A 23,778-nucleotide genomic window follows, 5' to 3' on the forward strand; every position below is an offset into this window, starting at 1 on the left:
ATGCATGTAGTCAAGAACAAAGCATGACACCATTCCCATGCCTAGCTCTTGTAGGGGTGAAACACCATGATGATGTTCCTCATCTGCCATATGTTCAAACTGTTCATCTGTTCTCAGTGGTGCAGCCAGATCTGGAAATACAACCCTGTTCTCTGTTCGAACTCCATGCTCGGTACAGCGTTCACAGGAGCTGTAACCTGAATGACCCTTGGTACGTTTTAAGAAGGCACGGGCAGGGCATCACAGATAAAGGCATCAGGAAGTGCAATCTTGTAATGTATTCCATTGTAATGTAAACCCACCTGAGTTACATGCTTCAGGTCCTGGATGAAGTCCTTCAGGTATTCCTCAACAGAATTAGCTTTGTAGGACCTGCATACAGACAATGATAATAACATTACATCCTGGAATTTCTTTGACTTTGGCCAAAATAGGCCATAACTCCATTTTTGAGCTTCGGAAGAGGGGCAATCCATCAATGTTGACACGAAGAGTTAGAGACTCAACTGAAGGTTGAGATTGCTGTGATAGAAATGTAGTTAGAGCATTTGATATCCCAAATGATGATAACACCCATCTCCAATGTCTTTGCTTCACATGTTTTGAAGTTGATAAAAGAGTCCTTGGATCTTGGGAAGATCCAGGCCGCACTGCACTAAAATTTGTAGTAGTTCTGACAGGGCACTGTGTGAATGTTGCGACTTGCTGCCCAATCAGCCAACTTCCTTTTGACATCAGTGCAAGGGTCAGTTTCTTCAATGCAACCCTCAGAATCAAATTCTTCATTGCTGTCACTGGATAACATGTCATAATCCGGTTCTTGGTCACTTTCATATTGAAAATCCTGCAAATCCAACACTTCCATTTGAATATGGCTTTCTGGTTCGATGACATGGCCTGGATTTGATGAGACACTATTTTTGAGACCATAATGTCGAACATCCGCAAGTGCTCCGCAACTCTTGCTTTAATTCGTCTCCGTTTAGTCCGCGAGCTACTGTGGTAATCCATTTTGGATCTGAAACAAAATAGATTAACAACTAGTTAGAGATGAGAATGAACAGTCTAAGGCATCATATTCACAAAACTTAAGCATTCATTTAGTTTAGCATTCATCGTGGACAGACCAGGCTGATGTGAGCCTACACAGGGCAGACTTTCATGACTTCATGCAAAGTAGATCTCTGCACTCACATGCTGATCAACCCAAGACACACTTCGGACCGCCTCCCTGCATTTCATGCTGACAGTGTCTTCAGCAAATAATAAATATGAGCGCAGAGCCCTTTTATTTATCTATTTATTGATATTTATTGTATTTTTATATTATTGTATTTATTTCCACCTTATATTAAATTTTTGAGTCCTATTTTATGTAATTTTTCTTTCTTTCTTTTTATATATATATATATATATATATATATATATACACACACACACACGCACATATATATCAATTTATTTTATTTTTTTACCCACAGGATGTTGAGTGCGCTCTGTCAACGTTGCATGCTACGCAGTAAAGACGTTCCCATTCTAATCAATACAGCATCACCCTGAGTCTATCTTTGATGCTTCCACAGAGCAGACAGGAAGTCAAGCGTGGAAGAGGCCCATGTCATCCGGTGAATTCCAAAATAAACACCATATGTGGACTCCTGACTGTTAATTAGTTAAGGCAGATGAGAAATACTCCCTGGTTATGGATTTATCATTAACATAGAACAACCCCATGGTCTATCCCTGATCCATGTCAACCATAACAGGACTTAAAGCTGTTAACTCTGTCTGAAGGTACAGGTAAAGTAGAACATAGTTTACATTACTAAACAGGAATAAACCTGGAAAAACGAAATTTTAAAAACACTGTTGCTTGTTCACATACAGTAGAAGCACAACGGTCACAGAATAATATCAAAATTTAGCAGGAAATAGATCGCAGAAAGGCAAATCAACCTGTTGTATGTTGTTTTCTGTATACTGAGCCCAGCTGCCATGGGATGCGCTACACTGCTACTACGCTGCTTCTACGCTGCAAACACACTTCCAGCGGGCATCTGCGCAACGACGAGCGCTGCCTGGCAGAGCCGGGACGGGATGCTGACGGAACGCACCCAGCACGGATCCTGTGGGTTTTGGGCTTTATATCAACATCGTGCATCTGTGTAATTTCACAGCACAAATGAATACAAACATGCGTTGCTAGGTCAGTCTTGTTATAACGAGGATATCTGCTGTGGAAATCTATTTCCACGGACAGATTTAGCGCAGACAGCCTTTAATTTCTGCACAGCCTTTGAATAACACTTTCCCGCTGCCCCACTCCATCAGCTATAGCCACTGTCAGACACCTACAGACCAGAATCAGCCTCTCAATAGGCATCTTGCCCTTGGCACCGACGTGCGTTAATCAAGCTATGGAGTCAACCACCCGTCCCTCATCTCATCTTTATTTCAGATACTAATTTGGAACTAAACAAGAAATAGTGTCGTTATCTCAATTACATTATCCTCTCAACTTTACAAAAACCCGCGCGGTCTACGTGGCTAATGTTACCTGCTAGCTGCACCACCTGTAAGGCCAGACTGTTCAGCCAGCTAGCTTACCATGCCACATCTAACTCCGATCCTCCTGAACATAATAAACTTAATGTCACACATAATCAAGCAACGATAACATGGACCATAATACGGGAAACCAGTTGTTCAAAATAGTTTAACAATTTGTCTTACCTTTTGCAAGGATATCTCTGCAAACGAAAAGGGAAGAATGAGGTAGATGCCAAGATTCGCGCTGAAATGCGTCTTTTCAAAAATATCCATCCGCCAGGGTTGTCAGGCCGTGTGACCAATCCATGGACCAAACTAGTAGTGATGGGAAGTGCGGCTCTTTTCAGAGAGCCGGCTCTTTTGATTTGGCTCACAAAGAAGAGCCGACTTTTTCGTCGGATCTTTTGTAGCCGTATATTGTAACTTTGCAAAAACTAACAGTTTGTTTTGAAAACCCTTTTACATACAGTTTTTTTTTATGAGAAGCCTTAAAATTGCCTAATTTTGTGAATTTATTCTGTTACCAAAAGCATTCTTACTTTTGTTTAGTATTTTAATCAAACTTTTTTATTGCATAAATTAACAAAAAAACGCAAACATATCCACAGAACAGAACCAAAACCAAACTCAAGCAAACATTATGTAGGCATTGAGAAAAATCAGATGCCTCAGCTCGGATGGGCTGATCCGATTTCTCCCAGATGTAGCCACAATACACAGCCTCCCTCCATCACCTTCACCAGACGTGATGACATTTCACCACACAAAAGGTTCGGTCTGGCACTACTTAGTGAAATGGAGGAATACTTTTAAGTGCTTCACATGTAGGATGTAGAAATAGGCAATACTTTCTTTTCTTTCTTTCTTTCTTTCTTTCTTCTTTCTTTCTTTTTTCTTATTTTTTTTTAAATTTCATACAATTTGGGTATCTTTGATGTTAGTAAACTGATACTGATACTGAAACCTATACTTTAGAAGAAAGAATAAAATATTGGACTATTATTTTTTTTAAAAGGTATACATTTCTGGAAAATAAAAAAATGTATCTAGGTCATCACGAAATGTATTTACTTACATAAATGTATCTTAATAACTTAACTTCAATTTACTTGCATTTAAAAACTTCAATTAATTGAAATGTTTGTGTAAGCAGATAAGAAATAAAGTTTATGCAAATAAGTAATTAAAGCACAAAGTTAAAGCACTCTTTTCCTTTAAAAAAATCATATAGAGTGAATTAAGAAATACAAGTCATCAAAGATTTTAAGAGAATATTTATCTTTTTATTTTTCTACAATTTGGTCTTCATACACTTTGTGGTCTGTCTGTCTGTCTGTCTGTCTGTCTGTCTGTCTGTCTGTCTGTCTGTCTAAGATAAGAATAGCAGGGATTATCTGACCTTCAGGCCACACACAGTCCAGTTGAGAGAGACAGGGAAGTGCCTGGGGAAAAGAAGTGGTCATATACTTGTATTTATAATGTTCCAAATTAGTCTTTATTGTTTTACTCACGTATTTTTTAATTCAGAAATCTACTTTTCACTACATTTGTCACCCTAAGGAAGATAAAGGAAAAGGATCATGGGCATTCAAAAAGTGAGAGTTTTTTTGTACAGTTCATTAAGAAACTATTCAGACTCGCTTAGCATATTTTTAATTTTGTTATGTTGCAGACTGATGCCACAGTCTTTAAACTATCTTTTTGGTCCCATTAATTTGCTTGCAATTTGTCTGCTTAACCCCATAGGCAGCCCATGAGGCTTGTGATTTGGGACCATATAACTAAGCCCATATGGGGCCCATGTAATGATACCCAGTTCTACCCTATGTCTGCTTAAGCCACATAGGCTCTGTATGGGTCTTGAATGGGCAGCCCATGAGGGCTTGTGATTTGGGACCCATATAACTAAACTCATATGGGTCCCATGTACTGAAACCAAGTTCTACCCGATGTCTGCTTAACCCACATAGGCCTCTGTATGGGTCTCGAATGGGCAGCCCATGAGGGCTTGTGATTTGGGACCCATATAACTAAACTCATATGGGTCCCATGTACTGAAACCAAGTTCTAGCCTATGTCAGCTTAAGCCACATAGGCTCTGTATGGGTCTTCGAATGGGCAGCCCATGAGGGCTTGTGATTTGGGACCCATATAACTAAACTCATATGGGTCCATGTACTGAACCAAGTTCTAGCCTATGTCAGCTTACGCCACATAGGCTCTGCATGGGTCTCGAATGGGCAGCCCATGAGGGCTTGTGATTTGGGACCCATATACCTTCACCCATATGGGTCCCCAGATAATTCTGCCCAGTTCTAGCCTATGCCTACATGACCCACATAGGCTCTGTATGTGTCTTGAATGGGCAGCCCATGAGGGCTTGTGATTTGGGACCCATATAACTAAAACCCATATAGGTCCATGTAATAATACCCAGTTCTAGCCTATGTCTGCTGAACCCACATAGGCTACATATTGGCCTCACTTGGGCAGCCCACACAGGCTGCCCAAGTGAGGCCAATATGTGTTAAACTATATGGGTCCCAGATAATTCTGCCCAGGTCTAGACTATGCCTACATGACCCACATAGGCTCTGTATGGGTCCTGCATGGTCAGCCCACACAGGCTTCCCATGTGGGTCCTATACTACATAATCCATATGGGACCCACACATTTTTCCCAGTTGAAGCCCATGCCCACCCCTTACCCATGTAACCCAACTGTAACCCCACATGGGCCTACATTGACATGCTGGCTGGGTCTTTTAATCACCACTCAGAGACATGCCATGGTGACCTGCACCACTGGTTGGTGAACATGTAAACAATTTATGGTGTCCTAAATGTTACTTTTTTTATCCCCACACAGAAACGAAGCCTCAATCATCCCAACCAGCCCTCTCCCACTTCAATGGAGGAGATTATAGGGAAGGAAATTCTAGTGAAACCATCTCCATCTCTGAACATCCAGCTCTGCAGCACTTGACCTCTGATCAGACCCAAAACCAGAAACCTTTCAGAGAATACAGAAACAACACAAGCAGCCAGCGGAGAAACTGAAGGTCAGGCAGCTAAGTATACGGCAAACAGTGGGTAAAATATATGATACTACTGTTTCTAGTTACTAGTTAAGCAACGTTTGACTGACTCGAGTCACATGTTCCCAATCCAGAGGCTGAAATTAAATTTATATGACAAATAATTTTCAAAATGAGAAAGTTAAATAAATAAGAAGAGCTAAAGCACAACAAGGCTCCTGTTTAACAAAGGCCAACAAAACAAACTGAAGAAGGTGAATTGCTATGTATGTAATAATGATAATAATACTACTACTACTACTACTACTACTACTACTACTACTAATAATAATAATAATAATAATAGTAATAATAATAAACAATACTAATACTAATAATAATAATACATAATAATAATAATAATAATAATAATAATTATAGTTATTTTATATATATTTTATATAGCACCTTTTAAAAACAAATGTTTACAAAGTGCTTTGACAAACAAAGATTTGCAGGATTCAGGAGGATACGGAATAAACCTTTAACAGACAGAGAGGAGTGTGAAAATTCAAACAATGCAAAGTGCAAAAAACAAATTACAACAAATAGGTTAAAAAGAATAAAGTGATGAGACAGTAGACCAGTAAATCATTGTTATAGGGGTTGAAAAATAAAAGATAAGTAAATAAAATAATTTAAGGAGAATAAAAAAGTTTATAGAATAGAAAGGAAAGATTAAGAACATTAAAATAATAAATGAAAAAAAAAAAATAATAATAATAATAATAATCAAATACAATTAAAATAATTAATTAGTTAAAAAATAGATTAAAATAAACAAGATAAATCAAATTTAAAAAGTGCTGATATTGAGACTTTAACATAAACTAAAACGTATTTATTCAGTCTGGCTTTTATGTAGGGTTTTAAAATGCATTACTTACTTTTACTATTATATTGATTTAAATGTTGCTTAATTATTTTATTAATTTTAACAGTTTATATTATTTTACTTTTATTTATTTATTTATTTTAATTTATCTACTCAGTTTATATTCAACTCTTATCGTTAACCTTTTTAAATATATTTATTTCAACTATTTATATAGTCTTAATATTAATTTGATGCTTTAACTTACTTAATTACATATATTTTATTGTTGTTGGTGTGCATTAGTCTCTATTTTAAAATCCATTTTTGTTTCAATATTTTTTGCCCTTATTTTATTTCTGCTTCTTTCTTGTTTTCAGTCGCTGTAAAGCTCTTTGGGTTGCATTTGATTTGTATGAAAGGTGCTCTATAAACAAAGCTTGATTGATTGATTGACAGAGAAAGCTTGACCCCCTTAAAATTTGAGCTTCGACTTTGGAACGACCAGAAGTTCCCCACCTGAGGATTTAAGGATGGAGATGGCTCATATGGTGTCAGCAATTCTGCAATATAAAACCTGATAAGAAATATAACCCAGCTCCTGACTTTAAGCAGAGATAGGTGAAGCTACGGAGTAATTTGAACCCTTGATCCAAAGCTTTATTTTTCATAATGCTTCTGTTGTGGTCTCTTTCAGGGCAAAATGTTCCAAATCACCATCAACAGTTTCTAATGAACCAGCAGCCGAACCCCCAACACTCATCCACCCGTCAACCTGCCAACCACAACCGTGTCAGCCTCAGCAGTCCTCATGGGACAGCAGGCAGCAGATCAAACACAGATATAAATCACTTCAGCACACATGAGAGCGCTCCTGATGCAGTCTCAGACTTACTTTATACCAGCTCCTCTGTTACTGAAGATGCTCGGCAGATTAGTGAAACTGTGTCCTGCTGTGTGAGTGACACGTCCACTGTACCATGCTCTGACCAGAAGTCTAACAATGAATCATCAGACGGAGACAAAAGGGATGAAGCAGATGGAAGAATGATGGAGGAAAACCAGAGGATGAACAATTATGTGAAAGAAGGAACAACTAGCAGAGAGGAATGTAAACAGAGCAGCACGATGTGGAGGAGGAAGAGACTTCAGAACTAAAGAGAGGAATGATCATAAACCAAACTACAGACAGACAAGAGGGCAGCAGCCACCAGCCAGCAGAGGACACAGGGGGCAGCAAACTGCCTGATACAGACACAAGAGACATGGGAGAGGGAGGGAGGACAGATGGAACAAACCAGAGGGACACAACAGAACCAAACAAAGAACAAACAGTGGTCCAGGTGACCACAAAACCAACCACAGAGGAGAGTAACTTCATGGATGCTGAGCCACCCCTCACTGCCTCTAGGCCCTCAGATGACTTAAAGAGTCTCTCTCAGAAAGACTGCCAAAAGGATGCCGACAAAGTCCATGTGAACACAGAGATTATCAGAGAGCAGCATATCTCTTCTTCTGATGAAAGTCAGTGTGTCAACCATTCAACAAATTCTGTCGTTCAAGAACTGAAAACCTTCTGTCCGGATGAGGTCAAAAGCTCTGCTGAAGAGGTGAGGTGTAAGTCATTGAGTTTTTGAAAAAACTCAGCAGAGGTCCAAGTAGCATCAGAATCCAGGAGTCAGAAACAGACACAACTCTAGTAAAGGTTGACTCTACCAGCATCACAAAGCAACAGAATTTGTGGTTCACATTTGAAAGAAGAATGTGTATTTGTTGAAACACAAACATTTCCTCAAATTCAGAAAACCTCAGATAAGAAAGTGTAAAACAGGAAACAGAGCTGAACATGCACAGACACAACAGGTGCATTTCGACCAAGAGTCCCGGGGTCTTTTAGCCCCCAGAACTACTTCACCGTGAACTAAAAAGGTTCCTGTGCCCCCATTGTTGTCTGCATTTTGACCACGGGCTGAAGTCCCGGGTAGATTGTGTAAATCAAGCCAGTGACTTATGGAGAAAAAAAAGTAAATGTACTACACCACCAGACCAGTAGAGGGCAGTAAAACAAAGAGGAATGCCATTCATCACAGATGACACCATAGAAGCAGACGGACAGGCAGGTATCATTATGAGCAACACAACAGTTAGCCTGTTAGCATGAAGAGACTCAGCTGGCTCTGTTTAAGATGGTGCTATATTTCATCACAGATGGATTCACTGAATCAACACGTGAGAGGAGATAAGCGCGAGTAGCAAAGACGTTTCAACACGGCTTTAAAATCCTTTTGAACTCAAAAAGCTGTGGCAGAGATCGACCGGTGTTTTGGTTTAAACAGCGGCCCTGTTAACTGGAGACTTTCAGCCGGATGCATCCCTCATAAACGTCTTTAGACGATCATTAAATATCTGATGAGGATATTTTGAAATCTTAATAAAAACTAAACTAGTTTGCATTCCCAGGAACTCCCTCTGTGTTTCAACAGCTGTGTAAACTCCACAAACACTGACACGTTCAGCTGAAGGTCTCCAGTTTACAGGGTCACTTTTAAAACCGGAACACCGGGAGAGACGCATTCAAGGTGGGCTGAGAGAAGACTACTGTTACAAGCTGCTAAATCAAGAGAATCACAGCTTCTTCTTTTGAAAAGTACACACACATACAAAAAAGATAGAACAAATAAAAACTAATGAAAGAAAGAGAAATCAAGTGAATCACAGATGTGTGTGATGTTATTGTGGACGGAGGGAGGAATAAAAACACTGAGGTTAATCTACCAATCAGACACGTTCAGGATTGCAGGCCCCGCCCCCTGAAAGTCCTGGGACCTTTGAAAAGTACTACCCCCCTAGCACGGGCTTTTTAGGGGGGAGATTATCTACCCCTGAACTAAATTTAGACCCTGGGTCCACTGGTCGAAACACACAAAGTTCAGGGGTAAAGTTCCTGCGGTTGAAAAACGCCTAATGTCAGTGAGAATATCAAGGAACCTGAAGTGAAGACAGGCAGCTGGAGGAGGAGGAGATGCAAAGACCACTGGAAGACTAGGACAGAGGAGTCCTCTAGCTGCTTGATATTTAGTAATCTCTGACTAATAATAAAAAGGCTTACAGGCCATCATTTGAGAACAGTTAAGCCGAGATATCACAATTAAACATAATACACATATTATAAGTTAACCTCAAAGGTTATTTGGTTTTTACATTTTACATACAAGGTTTCAGCTTTACAGCTTCATGGTTATGTTTACTGATCAAAGCACAGATATAATACGGCTAAAAATAAAGTAAAATGTGTTGAAATGTCTCCAAAGTCAGGTGACGACACTCCTTACACACTCCTCAAAAGTAGGACTAACATAAACATATATTTCTCCAGGAATCCACTCCGTCTGAGCTAAACAAAAGTCACCCTTGTGGACTCCTTGGACATCTCTCCTGCCATGCACCCATGAGAACCAAGCAAGGCAGAGGTGATGGTTGTGTCGCCTATTAAAAATGTGCTACACTCTTACTGCACTGTGGATTATTTGGTAATCATTTACATTGTCACATCTTCCCATTGTCACTCATTCCTCTTAGTCCCCTTGCTGATCACCAGTGGGTCAGATCCTTCAAGTGCTTCCTGTGTCTCTGGGACTTCAGCGTCCATCGAGAGTCACCAGCAGGGAGAGTCAGCAACAGCAGACGTGGTCAGTTACACCGTTCCTGTTAGTTTACAATTTAATCTCACAAATGGTTCTTAAAATGATGTTTACACCAACTCACCTAACACATAAGGAGGAAGTTAGAAGTAGTATAGTGGAGTTTTCCTCTCAAATTAAATGGTTATGTTCCAGTAAACGTTAGCTCAGGACAACACAATTAACAGAGTTTATTGTACAGAAATAAAAATCTGGGACAGATGTTTGGTGTTGAGTGTAATGACACAGTTGAGGTATGTTTAACTCATAGTTGTCCTACAGAGAATTAATGAACTGTAGAATAAACCATACCTAGTATTATCAGTGCACTTCCTCTTTCAATCCGCTCACTCTCTCTCTCTCCCTGTCACTTCTCTCTCTATCTCTTACTGACATTCATGGTTGTCTGTCCTGCTCTTATTGACTGTTTTCATTTTCCCTCTCACTTTCTATCTTTCCTTTGTTTCACTCTCTCTGGAAACTGTTTGTTTTGCAAGATCAAGCTGCTGGCAATTACAAGAAAGTGTGCAACATGGATACAAAAAGCATGAGGGATAAAATTTGTCTTATTTTTACATGAATTGTAGTCAGGCCCAAAGCACTTATTTTATATACATACAGTGGTGGAAAAGGTTTTCGGACACCCCAAATATTGCATTGAGAATCACTCTTAGGTCTTCAAGTGCACCTTCTTTTAGTACAGCCAGGTTGATTTATGCTTTGTTCAGTTTTGAACACATTCTCTGTTATTTGTTGACTTTGATACCGACAATGTTGAGAACTGACATATTGACACTGTCAAGAATTTAGATTTGTTAGTTTATCTTGTAAACAATTAACAAAAAAATATATATCGTTTGTATTTGTTTTTGTCCATCGAATGCTTGAAACACAATTTTTTTTTCACAAATATTTCATGACAACATTTGAGAGTGTGCAACATTTTAAGGGTGTCACAACACTTTTTTCCACCACTGTATAAATAAACGTTTATTTATTAATTTATTAATTTAAACACACACTCACATACATATATAATTATACAGTTTATCTTTTTTTTTTCTTTGTCATTTCTTCAAAGGAGAGGAGAGCTTCTCTGTCGACGTCGTTTCCAGTCTCTACATCCTCCAGCAGGCTACCATGCCAAACCTCCCCACTGTGAGTCCTTTTCAGCCTTGTCTGATGACCTCATCCTTTGGATCAGAATTAGAGTTTTACTACTCTGCATTAAATTGTCTGGTAGTGTCAGTCACAGACAATATACGAACATACACAATCAGGAAAGACAGAGTTAGATATTAAAGCTAGGGTTGGTAGTCATGGAAAACTAGCATGAATTTGAATGTAGCATTTCCTCAGGACTCCGTCTAACCCCTCCCCCCCTCCCCTCGGAGCTCCTCCAAAACGACCCCCCCGCTCACATGCACCAGCGCCGCTGATTCATGACCATATGATGGTGACTGATTCAAAACCGGTCCTCAGCACATGGTTTGTGTTTTGCACTACATCAACTCATGTCTCACTCAGCGGTAAGAAAACACCAAAACATTCTCATAGTGAAAGTTAAAAACACAAACAAACATGAAATGTACGCTCTGCAGGAGGCGGGCAGAACGGCAGGACAGGATTTGATTGGTTTCATCATTTGGCTCCTGATGGCAGGGATTGGTTGGTGTTGTCCCAGGTTTACTCCGGCTGTAGATAGCAGCTTTTTTTACCTCTTTTTTAAGAACACATTATGTATTGATTACCATCAGGACATAAAGATCATTTTAACCAGTAGAACAAAAAGTGGATCTAAATCTGACTACCAACCCCAGCTTTAAAGGGATATTTCAGTGTTTTTGAAGTGTGGTTGTATGAGTTTTATATCTCTAGTAAATGTTCTAGCCATAACGGATGCTGTTCAGATCGGTCCCTCTCATGAGAAACTGCAGGAGAAACAGCACGCAAGCTAGGCTACAGTTTCTTCAGACGCAGCCATTTCTGCCAATTTAGCTACGTTTGAAAGACTCCACCTAAACTCATCTCGGTTTAGGTGTACGCTCTACTGTTTTTTTTGTTTTGCCCTTCACTTTGACACCATAAAGCCTGATTGTTATTGCACTATTAGTGGATGCAACACAGACGTGCTCCTCCTCTGAACAGCTCAACTCAACTCTATTTATAAAGCACCTTTCATACATATAAACATGCAGCCCAAAGTGCTTCACTAAATAACAGAGACAGAAAACAACAGCAATGGTAAAATTATAAAAGGCATGATCATCAGGGTTCCCACGCATCCTGGAAAACCTGGAAAACCTGGAAAACAGTTGAACAGTTTTCCAGTACTGGAAAACACCTGGAAAATGGGAGAAAAAGTCAAATGTCCTGGAAAATAACAGATTGTCATGGAAAAGTATTCCAACATGACTGCGTGCGACCTGACAATGTTAAAAAAAACACAGCCCCATTCCACATTTGTGGCCATTTTTGTCATTCAGATCTATTTAGGTCAATTTATGCACTGATCCTCTGATTATTCTTATTATTATGTATTTCAGTAAGGCAGCTTCCAGAGTCCTTTGCTGGCTCTTTTGTTTTTTTCTTAGCTAATTTAATATTTTTTAAGAAAAGAGAAAGCTGAGATGAGAGTTGCCCATCATTGTTACTTGGTTGCACTAATAAAGTGAAGTGCTGTACATCTGTGGTTGAATTGTTCTATAATTAATTTACCATAATTTTTAAGCATGTAAGAGATGATTTCATGGATAGCCACAGACTGCACGTCTTTCAATGTAGACTTCCACTGAGAGGAACATATTAGACTATTTAGGAACTAAATTAGGAACTCAATTTAGACTGTCATACAAGCTTAAAGGCCCTGTGAGGAGTTTTGAACTGGCTGAGAAACAGACTGAAAATGATACTGATGCCTCTTTATAACCTTCAATAGCAAACAAGTCCATCAGCAGCAACACTGGCACCTTCTCTGTTGTAATTTTTAATGCCTGAAACTGCCCTGGGAGGGTAGGTGTCAGACCAGATGATGGACATCTTGCTTCAGAAACAGCCTTTATTTGACTGTTTTCATGGAAAATAATCGCATGGCCTGATAAAGTTGACTGTTGAACACAACAGGATAAGGCTTTTGTTGAAAACACTCCTTTTGCATGTAAAGGACAAGAGATAAGAGGTATCACTTTGTCCACAAGGGGGGTGCCAGAATCGATACAAAACAAAAGTTCCTCACAGCAGCTTTAATCATCACTGAAAATGTCCTGAAAATGTCCCGGGAAATGATCTCTGGAAAAGAGTGGGAAAAATAAAATAAATAAAATACTTAAAAATAAAATAAAATCAATACAATAAAATTAATAAAATAAGTAAGAGTGGAAAGAGAAGTTAAAATTAAGGTAGAGTTAAAAAGATCCGATGAGTACAATAAATAAATAAATAAATAATTAAATAAGATAAATAAATATTAAAGCAATGATTAAAATAATAATAATGTAGTCCAGGGCTAAAAATAAATTATCCCAAATTAAAAGCTAGATTAAAAAGATAAGTCTTAAGTTTATAGCTAATATACATGTCACTGAAATGTTGTGTATTTTGATATTATGGTATATATCAGTTCTGCATTGTGTGACGCAGGAAGTACCTACGATGACCCGACAGACAGTGACGTGTGTAGAGTTTGTTATATCAGCTCAGTCTTCTCTTCGGCAGCTCTCACAGTTTATTTTGATCATGTAAGCATGCCGTGTGGTTGTATAGGTTATAGGGATGTAAACAATTCATCGAGTATAGATTAATTGATTGCTAAAACACGCATTTTTGTTTTCAATTTTTCGTCACGTGGAACAAACATCATGTGGTCTCATATTACGTTCAGTTATCAGGGCGGTGTTTGAAGTTTAAAGCATGTTTCAGTGAATCAGCTGTTAAAGGTGTTGCACACAGCAGAGACGCTCAGCTGGCTGTGCGTCAGATCTCCATATGCGCTTTTTTAAGAGGATCAATGCACAACTACTGCCAACAACACCAACGACACGAAGGTTGACAACTTTGAACAGAACAGTTCCCAACCGTTAGATACAAAGCAGACTGACTGGTGGGAATAACTAGTACGCTATGTTTGCAGAGCAGCAACATCAGACCCGTCTGAGCGTGTTTCTGCAGCTGGACTGTATGCCCGGTTGACACCTGATCGAATACACATTTTTTTTTCTCAGTAAGAACGAGTAGACAGAAAACTGGACACTGTGAGTCCGAAGTACTTTTCTGTTAGTATTATGTCCCTTCACATTATGAGATTATGCACACTTATTTAATCCTGTCAGTTAGATGCATTTTGTTGCTGTAGAAAATATAATTTAGGGGGAAAACACGTATTTGGCTTTTTTTTTTTTTACATAAGAATAATAATGTTTTTTTTATTGATTAATTGATAATTGATCGTTAACATTTCCAAAATGGACCACAGAAAATACTTTTTTTGTAAGTACACACCTCAACCACTTAAAATGGAGGGGGCGCTAATGAGCCTTAAACGCTAGTTACTACCCAACATTTAACAGAAGAAGAAGACTGCATTGAACAGCCAATCATGTCGCAGGATGAGAGGTAGGCGGGGCTTAAAGATGTTTGGAGCAGAATGTAAACACAGCTGAAATGAGCGACAGCGACACTGAAGAAAACTGAAAACCTAGCAGCTCAAAGCAGAGTCGTTAGTCTGACACTGAGTCGACTCTGTGTTAACTATTAACTTCATACACTTCATTAAATCTACTTTCAGGATGTGGGTAAAGGAAGAGCACAGAGACAACTTCTGCTGTGCATTGCTTTTCTTTTTTTTTGCCTTTACTTGATAGGACAGCTGAAGAAGGACAGGAACACAGGGATAGAGCGGGGGAGGACATGCATGAAATGGTCGACTGACTGGGAATTGAACCGGCGACCCCTGTGACGAGGACTGTAGCCTCTGTATTTGGGGAGCTTAGACCACTAGGCCACCAGCGCCCCATGCTTTGCATTTCTAACACGTTTAATGTCCACCGCGACTATACGCAAACTGAACACCAAACAACCGTGATGCATTCACTGCACTAAGAGAAACAATGTCACTCTGCCTGTAACCCTTAGTAATCTTAAAGGGGAGAGCACAACTCAAAACATCACAAAAATCTCATCTTCCATTAAAGACCTGCTTCCTGTTAGCACCGTCAGAAATGATGGATTCAAGAAGTTCATCAGAAACTAAATCCAGATACAAATGAACAAACTGTCTGCTTTCTTCAACTTTCACTCAGGAGCAACAATCTGACTTTATATTTAAATGAAATAATGATTTGATATTTACCCTGATAATTATCGATATCCACTGATCTGAAATATTTGATCATGATAACATCATTTTCAATATCGCCCAGCTCTATATGTAGGCTAGCATGCGTGCTGTTTCTCTGGGCAGTTTCTCAATGTGGGGGTCGAACTGAGCAGCATCGGTTGTTTCTCGTACACCTACTAGTGACAGTTAACTCGTTCAACCCACTTCGAAAACACTGAAATATCAATTTAACAGGTAACAAAATACATTTAATATACAAGTTTTAAGACATTAATATGACATGATATATGTTGTGAACCAACGAGAGCTCTATCTTTAGACGTAACTCCTTTTTGTCTCTCTTTCGGGCAGGCATGGCAGAGCTCCTCCCTTAACAGCAGGTCTGAGTTCAGTAAAACCCTGTGAACCCTCCTGCTCCTCAGCCAGCACAGAAAAACTATCCTTCAGAGCCCAGATCTCCAAAATCGAACAGTTTCTGAATGCAGACAGGCTCCATCTGCACAAACGACAGAGAACTGATAAATGAATAACCAAAGCTTACTGTGCTGTGGAGGAAAGCTTCTGTTCCTATAGTTCTCCTGTAGCACGTCCTTTGGGACTCCTGAAAGTGATCAATCTTTAGAACCTTAAAGATCCGTCTGTGCTAACCGTTCAGTGAGTCTGATAAAGTTAAAAAGCTCAGGAGTGATAAATGTTGACTGGTGTTACGTTTTGACATATTTCATTGCTTCAGTGTCCTAAGTGTTTTATGAAGTTAACAACAGTTAACAACAGTTCAACATAGCAGATGTTAGTCAGCGCTGTGTTCTAACTTGTATTTATTTGGTTCTGGTTGGCCCGCTCTGTCTCACTGACCTAAGGAGCAGTAGCAGATATGATGTGGAGGTGAGGCTGGGTTTATATTGTTGTATGTGTTCACAACATGTTGAGCCAGGTAAATAAACATCAAAGGCCATGCAGTGTTGTCAGTTCAAAAGGCTTGTAACTGTTAACACGCTAATTAAACTTAATTAGAGTCCTGACATAACTAGGTTTCATGTCCCAGAGGAGCTCTTACTGTGAGTGACACCATGTTACCTCTGGTGGTGCTTCTGTCGGAGTAATTAAGAGTTCGGACAGAAAACAACACCATAACCCTCGTTAGAGATATATAATTAAAGAAACAGTAATCACAACACCCTCCCAGTCCCAATTAACAAAAATCAATTAGCAGTGTAATTAACACATGTGAACACAAGCCCCTCTTTAAGTTAATGTTCCCTGGCAGAGGATTGTAAAGGACAGAGCGTCTGACCACAGATACTCCTCTCATGTGTTGATGAGTCAGTCAGGTGGAAACAGCCTTTTACAACAACCCAGCCTTCTAAAATGGATAAAAATCAAGTGTGTAGTAACTTATATAACATTTATTAAAACTGTTTGTCATTTTTTATTTCATCAAACACTTGATCCCTTAAAATGTATCATCAAAATATTGTTTTTTGTAGCAGTGTCGATTTGAATTTACACAAACACCCAGATTTTGTACATGTGCTGTCATTATAAGATCATTTTGAAAAGCCATATTGACCCAGGCCACCAATTTGGGATTGAAACACCCAGCTTCATATACTCAGGTGAACTTGTCCTTACTAGAAGAGTCATAATGCATGTGTTGTGTAAGACATGTTGGCTTTGATGCTCTGTTGCAGTTTCTTTTCAATTTCTCTCTCATGTTTAACATTTTTTTATTTTCTACATCTTGTAATAAACAGTTGAGTAAATCATTCAAAATATCTAAATTTCTGTGTGTTCCTATTAGCATAATTTAAATGTACACATGTATCTATATGTGTACATTATCTATGAATTACAGAAGAGGATTAGGGCCAATTCTGAGATTAAAGTCAGAATTCTGAGATTAAAGTCAGAATTCTGAGATTAAAGTCAGAATTGTGAGATTAAAGTCAGAATTCTGAGATTAAAGTCAGAATTCTGAGATTAAAGTCAGAATTATGAGATTAAAGTGAGACTTCTAAGACTAAGGTCAGAATTCTGAGATTAAAGTCAGACTTCTGAGATTAAAGTCAGAATTGTGAGATTAAAGTCAGAATTATGAGATTAAAGTCAGACTTCTGAGACTAAAGTCAGACTTCTGAGATTAAAGTCAGACTTCTGAGATTAAAGTCAGAATACTGAGATTAAAGTCAGAATTCTGAGATTAAAGTCAGACTTCTGAGATTAAAGTCAAAATTGTGAGATTAAAGTCAGAATTATGAGATTAAAGTGAGACTTCTGAGACTAAAGTCAGAATTCTAAGATTCAAGTCAGACTTCGGAGATTAAAGTCAGAATTCTGAGATTAAAGTCAGAATTTTAAGATTAAAGTCAGAATTTTAAGATTAAAGTCAGAATTCTAAGATTAAAGTCAGACTTCTGAGATTAAAGTCAGAATTTTAAGATTAAAGTCAGAATACTGAGATTAAAGTCAGACTTCTGAGATAAAAGTCAGAATTCTGAGATTAAAGTCAGACTTCTGAGATTAAAGTGAGAATTTTAAGATTAAAGTCAGAATACTGAGATTAAAGTCAGACTTCTGAGATTAAAGTCAGAATTTTAAGATTAAAGTCAGAATACTGAGATTAAAGTCAGACTTCTGAGATAAAAGTCAGAATTCTGAGATTAAAGTCAGACTTCTGAGATTAAAGTGAGAATTTTAAGATTAAAGTCAGAATACTGAGATTAAAGTCAGACTTCTGAGATTAAAGTCAGAATTTTAAGATTAAAGTCAGAATACTGAGATTAAAGTCAGAATTCTGAGATTAATGTCAGAATTTTAGAAAGAAGGTCAGAATTTTAAGATGAAGGTCAGAATTTTTAGATTAAATTCATAATTCTGAGATTGAAATCAGAATTCCGTAATGAACCTATGTGGCTGCTTCACTGATCCTTGATTGTTTGAACTGAGCATTGCAAAAAAAATTCTGCAACGTTGAATGACAAGCATTTTTCATATGGGTTTATCTTTCTTATTACAAGAAAGGATTATTATGAGTTATGTTTTTTTTCTCTGGCTACACTCAAAGCAGCAAAAAAATAAGATGAATAAAAAGAATAAAACATAAATCCAAAGAGAGTATGAGAATGAGACATTCTTTGTTAAATGTTCATTCTCTGCTTCTAAATGCTTCTCCTTGTAAACATCAGAAGCTGTTGATAGAGATCTCTGCTCCCTCGCCGCCCCTATCATTCTGCTCACATACAGTATATAATTAACAGTCCACATTTGATGGCGGCATAAGGTTTCCGCTTGGTCTGTCTTATTATATTTAATGATTATGAATACGCCTGAATGTTAATGTGCTCATAAAGAAATCTGAAGCATTTGAGTGGCCCTGTCTACTATTGCTGACCCTTATCTAGAAGGGAGGGAGCAGAGCAGAGGAGTGGAGAGGTGGGGGAGGTGTTGATTATAAAAGAGTCACTTTTTATGCACTCATGCACACAAATATACACGTTGGGTTTCTCCTTCAGTTTGTGTCTCCTCTAACACTTACACAGCGTGGATTAAGAAGTGTTGGAGCTTTGAAACAGTCAATTACTCCCTGCACAGGGAGGTAACCTCCTGTTAATTAATGCCCAGTGTTTCATACAGAGGGTAAATAAAGAGACTGCTGACATTCACATTTCATCAACCTGTCCACACACTCTTTATTATGACTGGGTGTTATTTGATGTTAAAATAAACCATCAGTGCTGGGCTCCATTAACTCCTTAACTCTGAAGAAAAGACTTGTATCAGACTCTGGTAATAAGGGCTCACAGTGCTAGGACCCTCTTGGAATGCAATGAAGCTCACAACACTGCAGGAGTCAGCCAAACATCAGCTGTACGTTTCATCTCCTCCAATATCTCCTCTCTTCTTCTTCTCTGGAAAAACGGCTGATCCAAGTAGAAGAGTGCTTAATAATGAAAAGTTTTCCATATCCTGTCCACAACAGCAAATGGCATCTCTTCATGCAAAAGCAGCCAGCTGTCACCTGCTCAGTACACGGAGATGAAAAGTAGAGCGGTGTAGTGATTAGAAAAGGTTGCACGACAAGTTTGTAAGATTACATAAAAACCTTTTAAAGTGCATGGTTGTATGGGGCGCCGTTTGTAAAGTTGTGCACACTAAAGGTGCATTTTGACCAAGAGTTCCGGGTTATTTTAGCCCCCAGAACTACTTTCCCCTGAACTAAAAGGTTCCTGTGCCCCCATTGTTGTCAGCGTTTCGACCGCGGGCTGAAGTCCCGGGTAGATTGTGTAAATCAGGCCAGTGACGTATGGAGAAAATAAAAAGTAAATGCACTACACCACCAGACCAGTAGAGGGCAGTAAAACAAAGAGGAATGCCATTCATCACAGATGACACCATAGAAGCAGACGGACAGGCAGGTATCATTATGAGCAACACAACAGTTAGCCTGTTAGCATGAAGAGACTCAGCTGGTCTGTTTTAGATGGTGCTATATTTCATCACAGATGGATTCACTGAATCAACACGTGAGAGGAGATAAGCGCGAGTAGCAAAGACGTTTCAACACGCCTTTAAAATCCTTTTGAACTCAAAAAGCCGTGGCAGAGATCGGCCGGTGTTTTGGTTTAAACAGCGACCCTGTTAACTGGAGACGTTCAGCCGGATGCATCCCTCATAAACGTCTTTAGACCATCATTAAATATCTGATGAGGATATTTTGAAATCTTAATAAAAACTAAACTAGTTTGCATTCCCAGGAACTCCCTCTGTGTTTCAACAGCTGTGTAAACTCCACAAACACTGACACGTTCAGCTGAAGGTCACCAGTTTACAGGGTCACTTTTAAAACCGTAACACCGGGAGAGAGACGCATTCACGGTGGGCTGAGAGAAGACTACTGTTACAAGCTGCTAAATCAAGAGAATCACAGCTTCTTCTTTTGAAAAGTACACACACATACAAAAAAGATAGAACAAATAAAACTAATGAAAGAAAGAGAAATCAAGAGAATCACAGATGTGTGTGATGTTATTGTGGACGGAGGGAGGAATAAAAACACTGCGGTTAATCTACCAATCAGACACGTTCAGCATTGCAGGCCCTGCCCCCCGAAAGTCCCGGGACCTTTGAAAAGCACTACCCCCCTAGCAGGGGCTTTTTAAGGGGGGAGATTATCTACCCCTGAACTAAATTTAGACCCTGGGTTCACCGGTCGAAGCGAACGTAGCTCCGGGGTAAAGTTCCTGCGGTCAAAATGCCCCTATAGAGACAGATTAAAGTGAGCAGGCTTGGTGGAAAAGGTCAGTTTTGAGGCGGGATTTGAAGGTGGTGGGAGAGGTGGGATTTTGTAAGTCCTGGGGGAGAGAGTTCCAGATGCAGGGGGCCGAGGGGCCCCATGGTGGCCAAGCGAGCAGGTGGGAGGGTGCGTTTGGTGGAAGAGGAGGACCTGAGACTACGGGTGGGTATTTTGGTATGGAGGAGGTCAATGAGGAGCTGAGGAGCTGAGGAGCTCGGTTGATGGCCTTGAAGGTGTACCACTGCATGTGGTAGCACCCAGGGCTGGACTGGGACCAAAAATTGGCCCTGGCATTTTTGGCCATGGCGGCCCACCATGATTATTTATACGATATGCAAAAGCACAAGACATACCAGAGGATGTATGTGCACATTGTGTTGTTTCAAAAATTAAAATAAAGCGCAGCAGCCTCCACGGAAGAGAGTAACCATGTTAAAAAATGGATACGCTCTTTCACTACTCACAGAGACTTTCATCTTGGGAGAGATGGACACAGTGTCATCATTTCCATCTTGAAGTAAAAGTGGGAGAGAGAGAGAGAGAGAGAGAGAGAGAGAGAGAGAGAGAGAGAGAGATGCAGAGACAGGCAGACAAAGGAAAGAAAGAGAGCAGGGATCAGTGAAGGTATAGTTTAAATAATGTTTAGGTGAACAGAGAGATAACAGCTTATTTTGTACTTACACATGCTGAGACAGAAGGCTGCATGGACCTTGGTGCTCTGAGGGAGACAGAAAGCAGAGGTGAGGTCAGATATGCTTGATTCATCTGATACTGTCTCTTCTAGAATTAAAATAAGAACTATTTAATAAAGTCACAATGAAAGAAAAAGAACACATGTAAACTCCACATCAGGGAAAGGCAAACCTTCATTCCAAAGGGAGAGAAAGAGAGGACAAGTGGGTCAAGAGTGAGGATGAGACTATTTCAAAACATTTACATTGAAAGTATTGGTGTCTTTAAAATAATGCAATAATAGATGGTTGCATTCATTACAGTCACTCTGTAAAAGTAGTAGGCTTTAGGACCATCTAGGTGGATGTCAGTAAGAACACATAACAACAGTATACAGTATAGTAAACTTACAAATGTGAAGCATGCCTGTGAAGTCCACACCAATGAAAGGTACATCCCTGGAACACCCCTGGGGGACAGGGGCCGCACCTGCTGCCGCAGTCCAACTTGAGGTGGCAAGGGCAAACATAGCAGTAAGTTTGAGACATTTGTTTCTCGCAGCTTTTCTGCACCCCCCTTGCGCTTTTGTTGTTTATCCATTTCCACTCACTTCTCTCCAACTCCTGTCAGCTCTAATGGCAACATTTGATAACCTAGGTCAAGCAGGAGGGGAGAGGTGGGCCGAGGCAGTCTGAGAAATGTCATTGTTTTTTCATAAATCAACAAATGGCTCATCGCGGTCGATAAAAATGATTTATAATATTGTAACGTCCGTCCGGACTCTGCAATGATGACAAGCCGATTAGTGAACACAAGAGCTTTATGAACTGGTCACTGTCGGCTGTGACCACGCCCACTAACAAAACCAAAATGATAAAATGAAAGAACTAACAACTTCTCCTGTGCTGTCTCTCGTTCTTTAAGCTCACACACACTCTCAGCATAGACTGTATAAAATATGGACGTACAGTCATGGCCAAAAGTTTTGAGAATGACACAAATATTACATTTTCACAAAGTCTGCTGCTTCAGGGTTTTTAGGTGTTTTTGTCAGATGTTTCTATGGTATAATGAAATACAATTAGAAGCATTTCATAAGCATCAAAAGCTTTTATTGAGAATTACACAGAATTCATGCAAGAAGTCAATATTTGCAGTGTTGACCCTTCTTTTTCAAGACCTCTGCAATTCTCCCTGGCATGCTGTCAATCAACTTCTGGACCAAATCCTGACTGATGGCAGTCCATTCTTGCATAATCAATGCTTGGAGTTTGTCAGAATTTGTGGGTTTTTGATTGTCCACCCGCCTCTTGAGGATTGACCACAAGTTCTCAATGGGATTAAGATCTGCAGAGTTTCCTGACCAAGGGCCCAAAATCTTAATGTTTTGTTCCCCGAGCCATTTTGTTATGACTTTTGCTTTATGGCAAGGTGCTCCATCATGCTGGAAAAGGCATTCTTCATCACCAAACTGCCCTTGGATGGTTGGGGAAGTTGCTCTCGGAGGACGTTCTGGAACCATTCTTTATTCATGGCTGTGTTTTTAGGCAAGATTGTGAGAGAGCCCACTCCCTTGACCGAAAAGCAACCCCACACATGAATGGTCTCAGGATGCTTCACTGTTGGCAAGAGACAGGACTGATGGTAGCGCTCACCTCGTCTTCTCCGAACAAGCCTTCCTGCAGATGCACTCACACCTGCCTGCTGCCATTCCTGAGCAAGCTCTGCACTGGTGGTGGCCCGATCCCGCAGCTGTAACACCTTCAGGAGACGGTCCTGGCGCTTGCTGGACTTTCTTGGGCGCCCTGGAGCCTGTTTGGCAACAATTGAACCTCTCTCCTTGAAGTTCTTGATAATTGGATAGACGGTTGACTGAGGTGCAATCTTACTCGCTGCTATAAAATTCCCTGTTAGGCCCTTTTTGTGCAATGCAATGATGGCTGCACGTGTTTCCTTGCAGGTAACCATGGCTAACAGATGAGGAACAATGGTGTCATGCACCATCTTCCTTTTAAAGTGTCCAGTCACTCAATCATGACAGATTGATCGCCAGCCTTGTCCTCATCAACACCCACACCTGTGTTAATGTGTGTGACACCTGTGTGTCATTGAAATGATGTTAGCTGGTCCTTTTGTGGCAGGGCTGAAATGCAGTGGAAATGTGTTTTTGGTGATAAAGTTCATTTTCAAGGCAAAGAGGGACTTTGCAATTAATTGCAGTTGAGCTGATCACTCCTCATAACATTCTGGAGTATATGCAAATTGCCATTATAAAAACTGAAACAGCAGACTTTGTGAAAATTAATAGTTGTGTCATTCTCAAAACTTTTGGCCATGACTGTACTGAAAAAGAACAC

General features: G+C 39.7%; 1 protein-coding gene across 5 annotated transcripts in view; it reads left to right on the plus strand.

Moving 5' to 3' along the window:
• Positions 1–17,231, plus strand: part of LOC117814570 (coiled-coil domain-containing protein 73-like) — a 58,035-nt gene extending 40,804 nt beyond the window's left edge. For all 5 annotated transcript variants that reach the window (XM_034685973.1, XM_034685970.1, XM_034685972.1 and 2 more), the window contains 6 exons: positions 5,420–5,612; positions 7,139–8,051; positions 9,818–9,911; positions 10,021–10,130; positions 11,203–11,279; positions 15,808–17,231. In XM_034685973.1, coding sequence (XP_034541864.1) covers positions 5,420–5,536 — 117 coding nt within the window. In that variant the 3' untranslated portion in view covers positions 5,537–5,612; positions 7,139–8,051; positions 9,818–9,911; ... (1 more) ...; positions 11,203–11,279; positions 15,808–17,231. The remainder of the gene's footprint in view (positions 1–5,419; positions 5,613–7,138; positions 8,052–9,817; positions 9,912–10,020; positions 10,131–11,202; positions 11,280–15,807) is intronic.
• The last annotated feature ends 6,547 nt before the right edge of the window (positions 17,232–23,778 follow it).

Source organism: Notolabrus celidotus, chromosome 6 (genome assembly GCF_009762535.1).
Source record: "Notolabrus celidotus isolate fNotCel1 chromosome 6, fNotCel1.pri, whole genome shotgun sequence".
In the NCBI taxonomy this organism is placed as follows: Eukaryota; Metazoa; Chordata; class Actinopteri; order Labriformes; family Labridae; genus Notolabrus; species Notolabrus celidotus.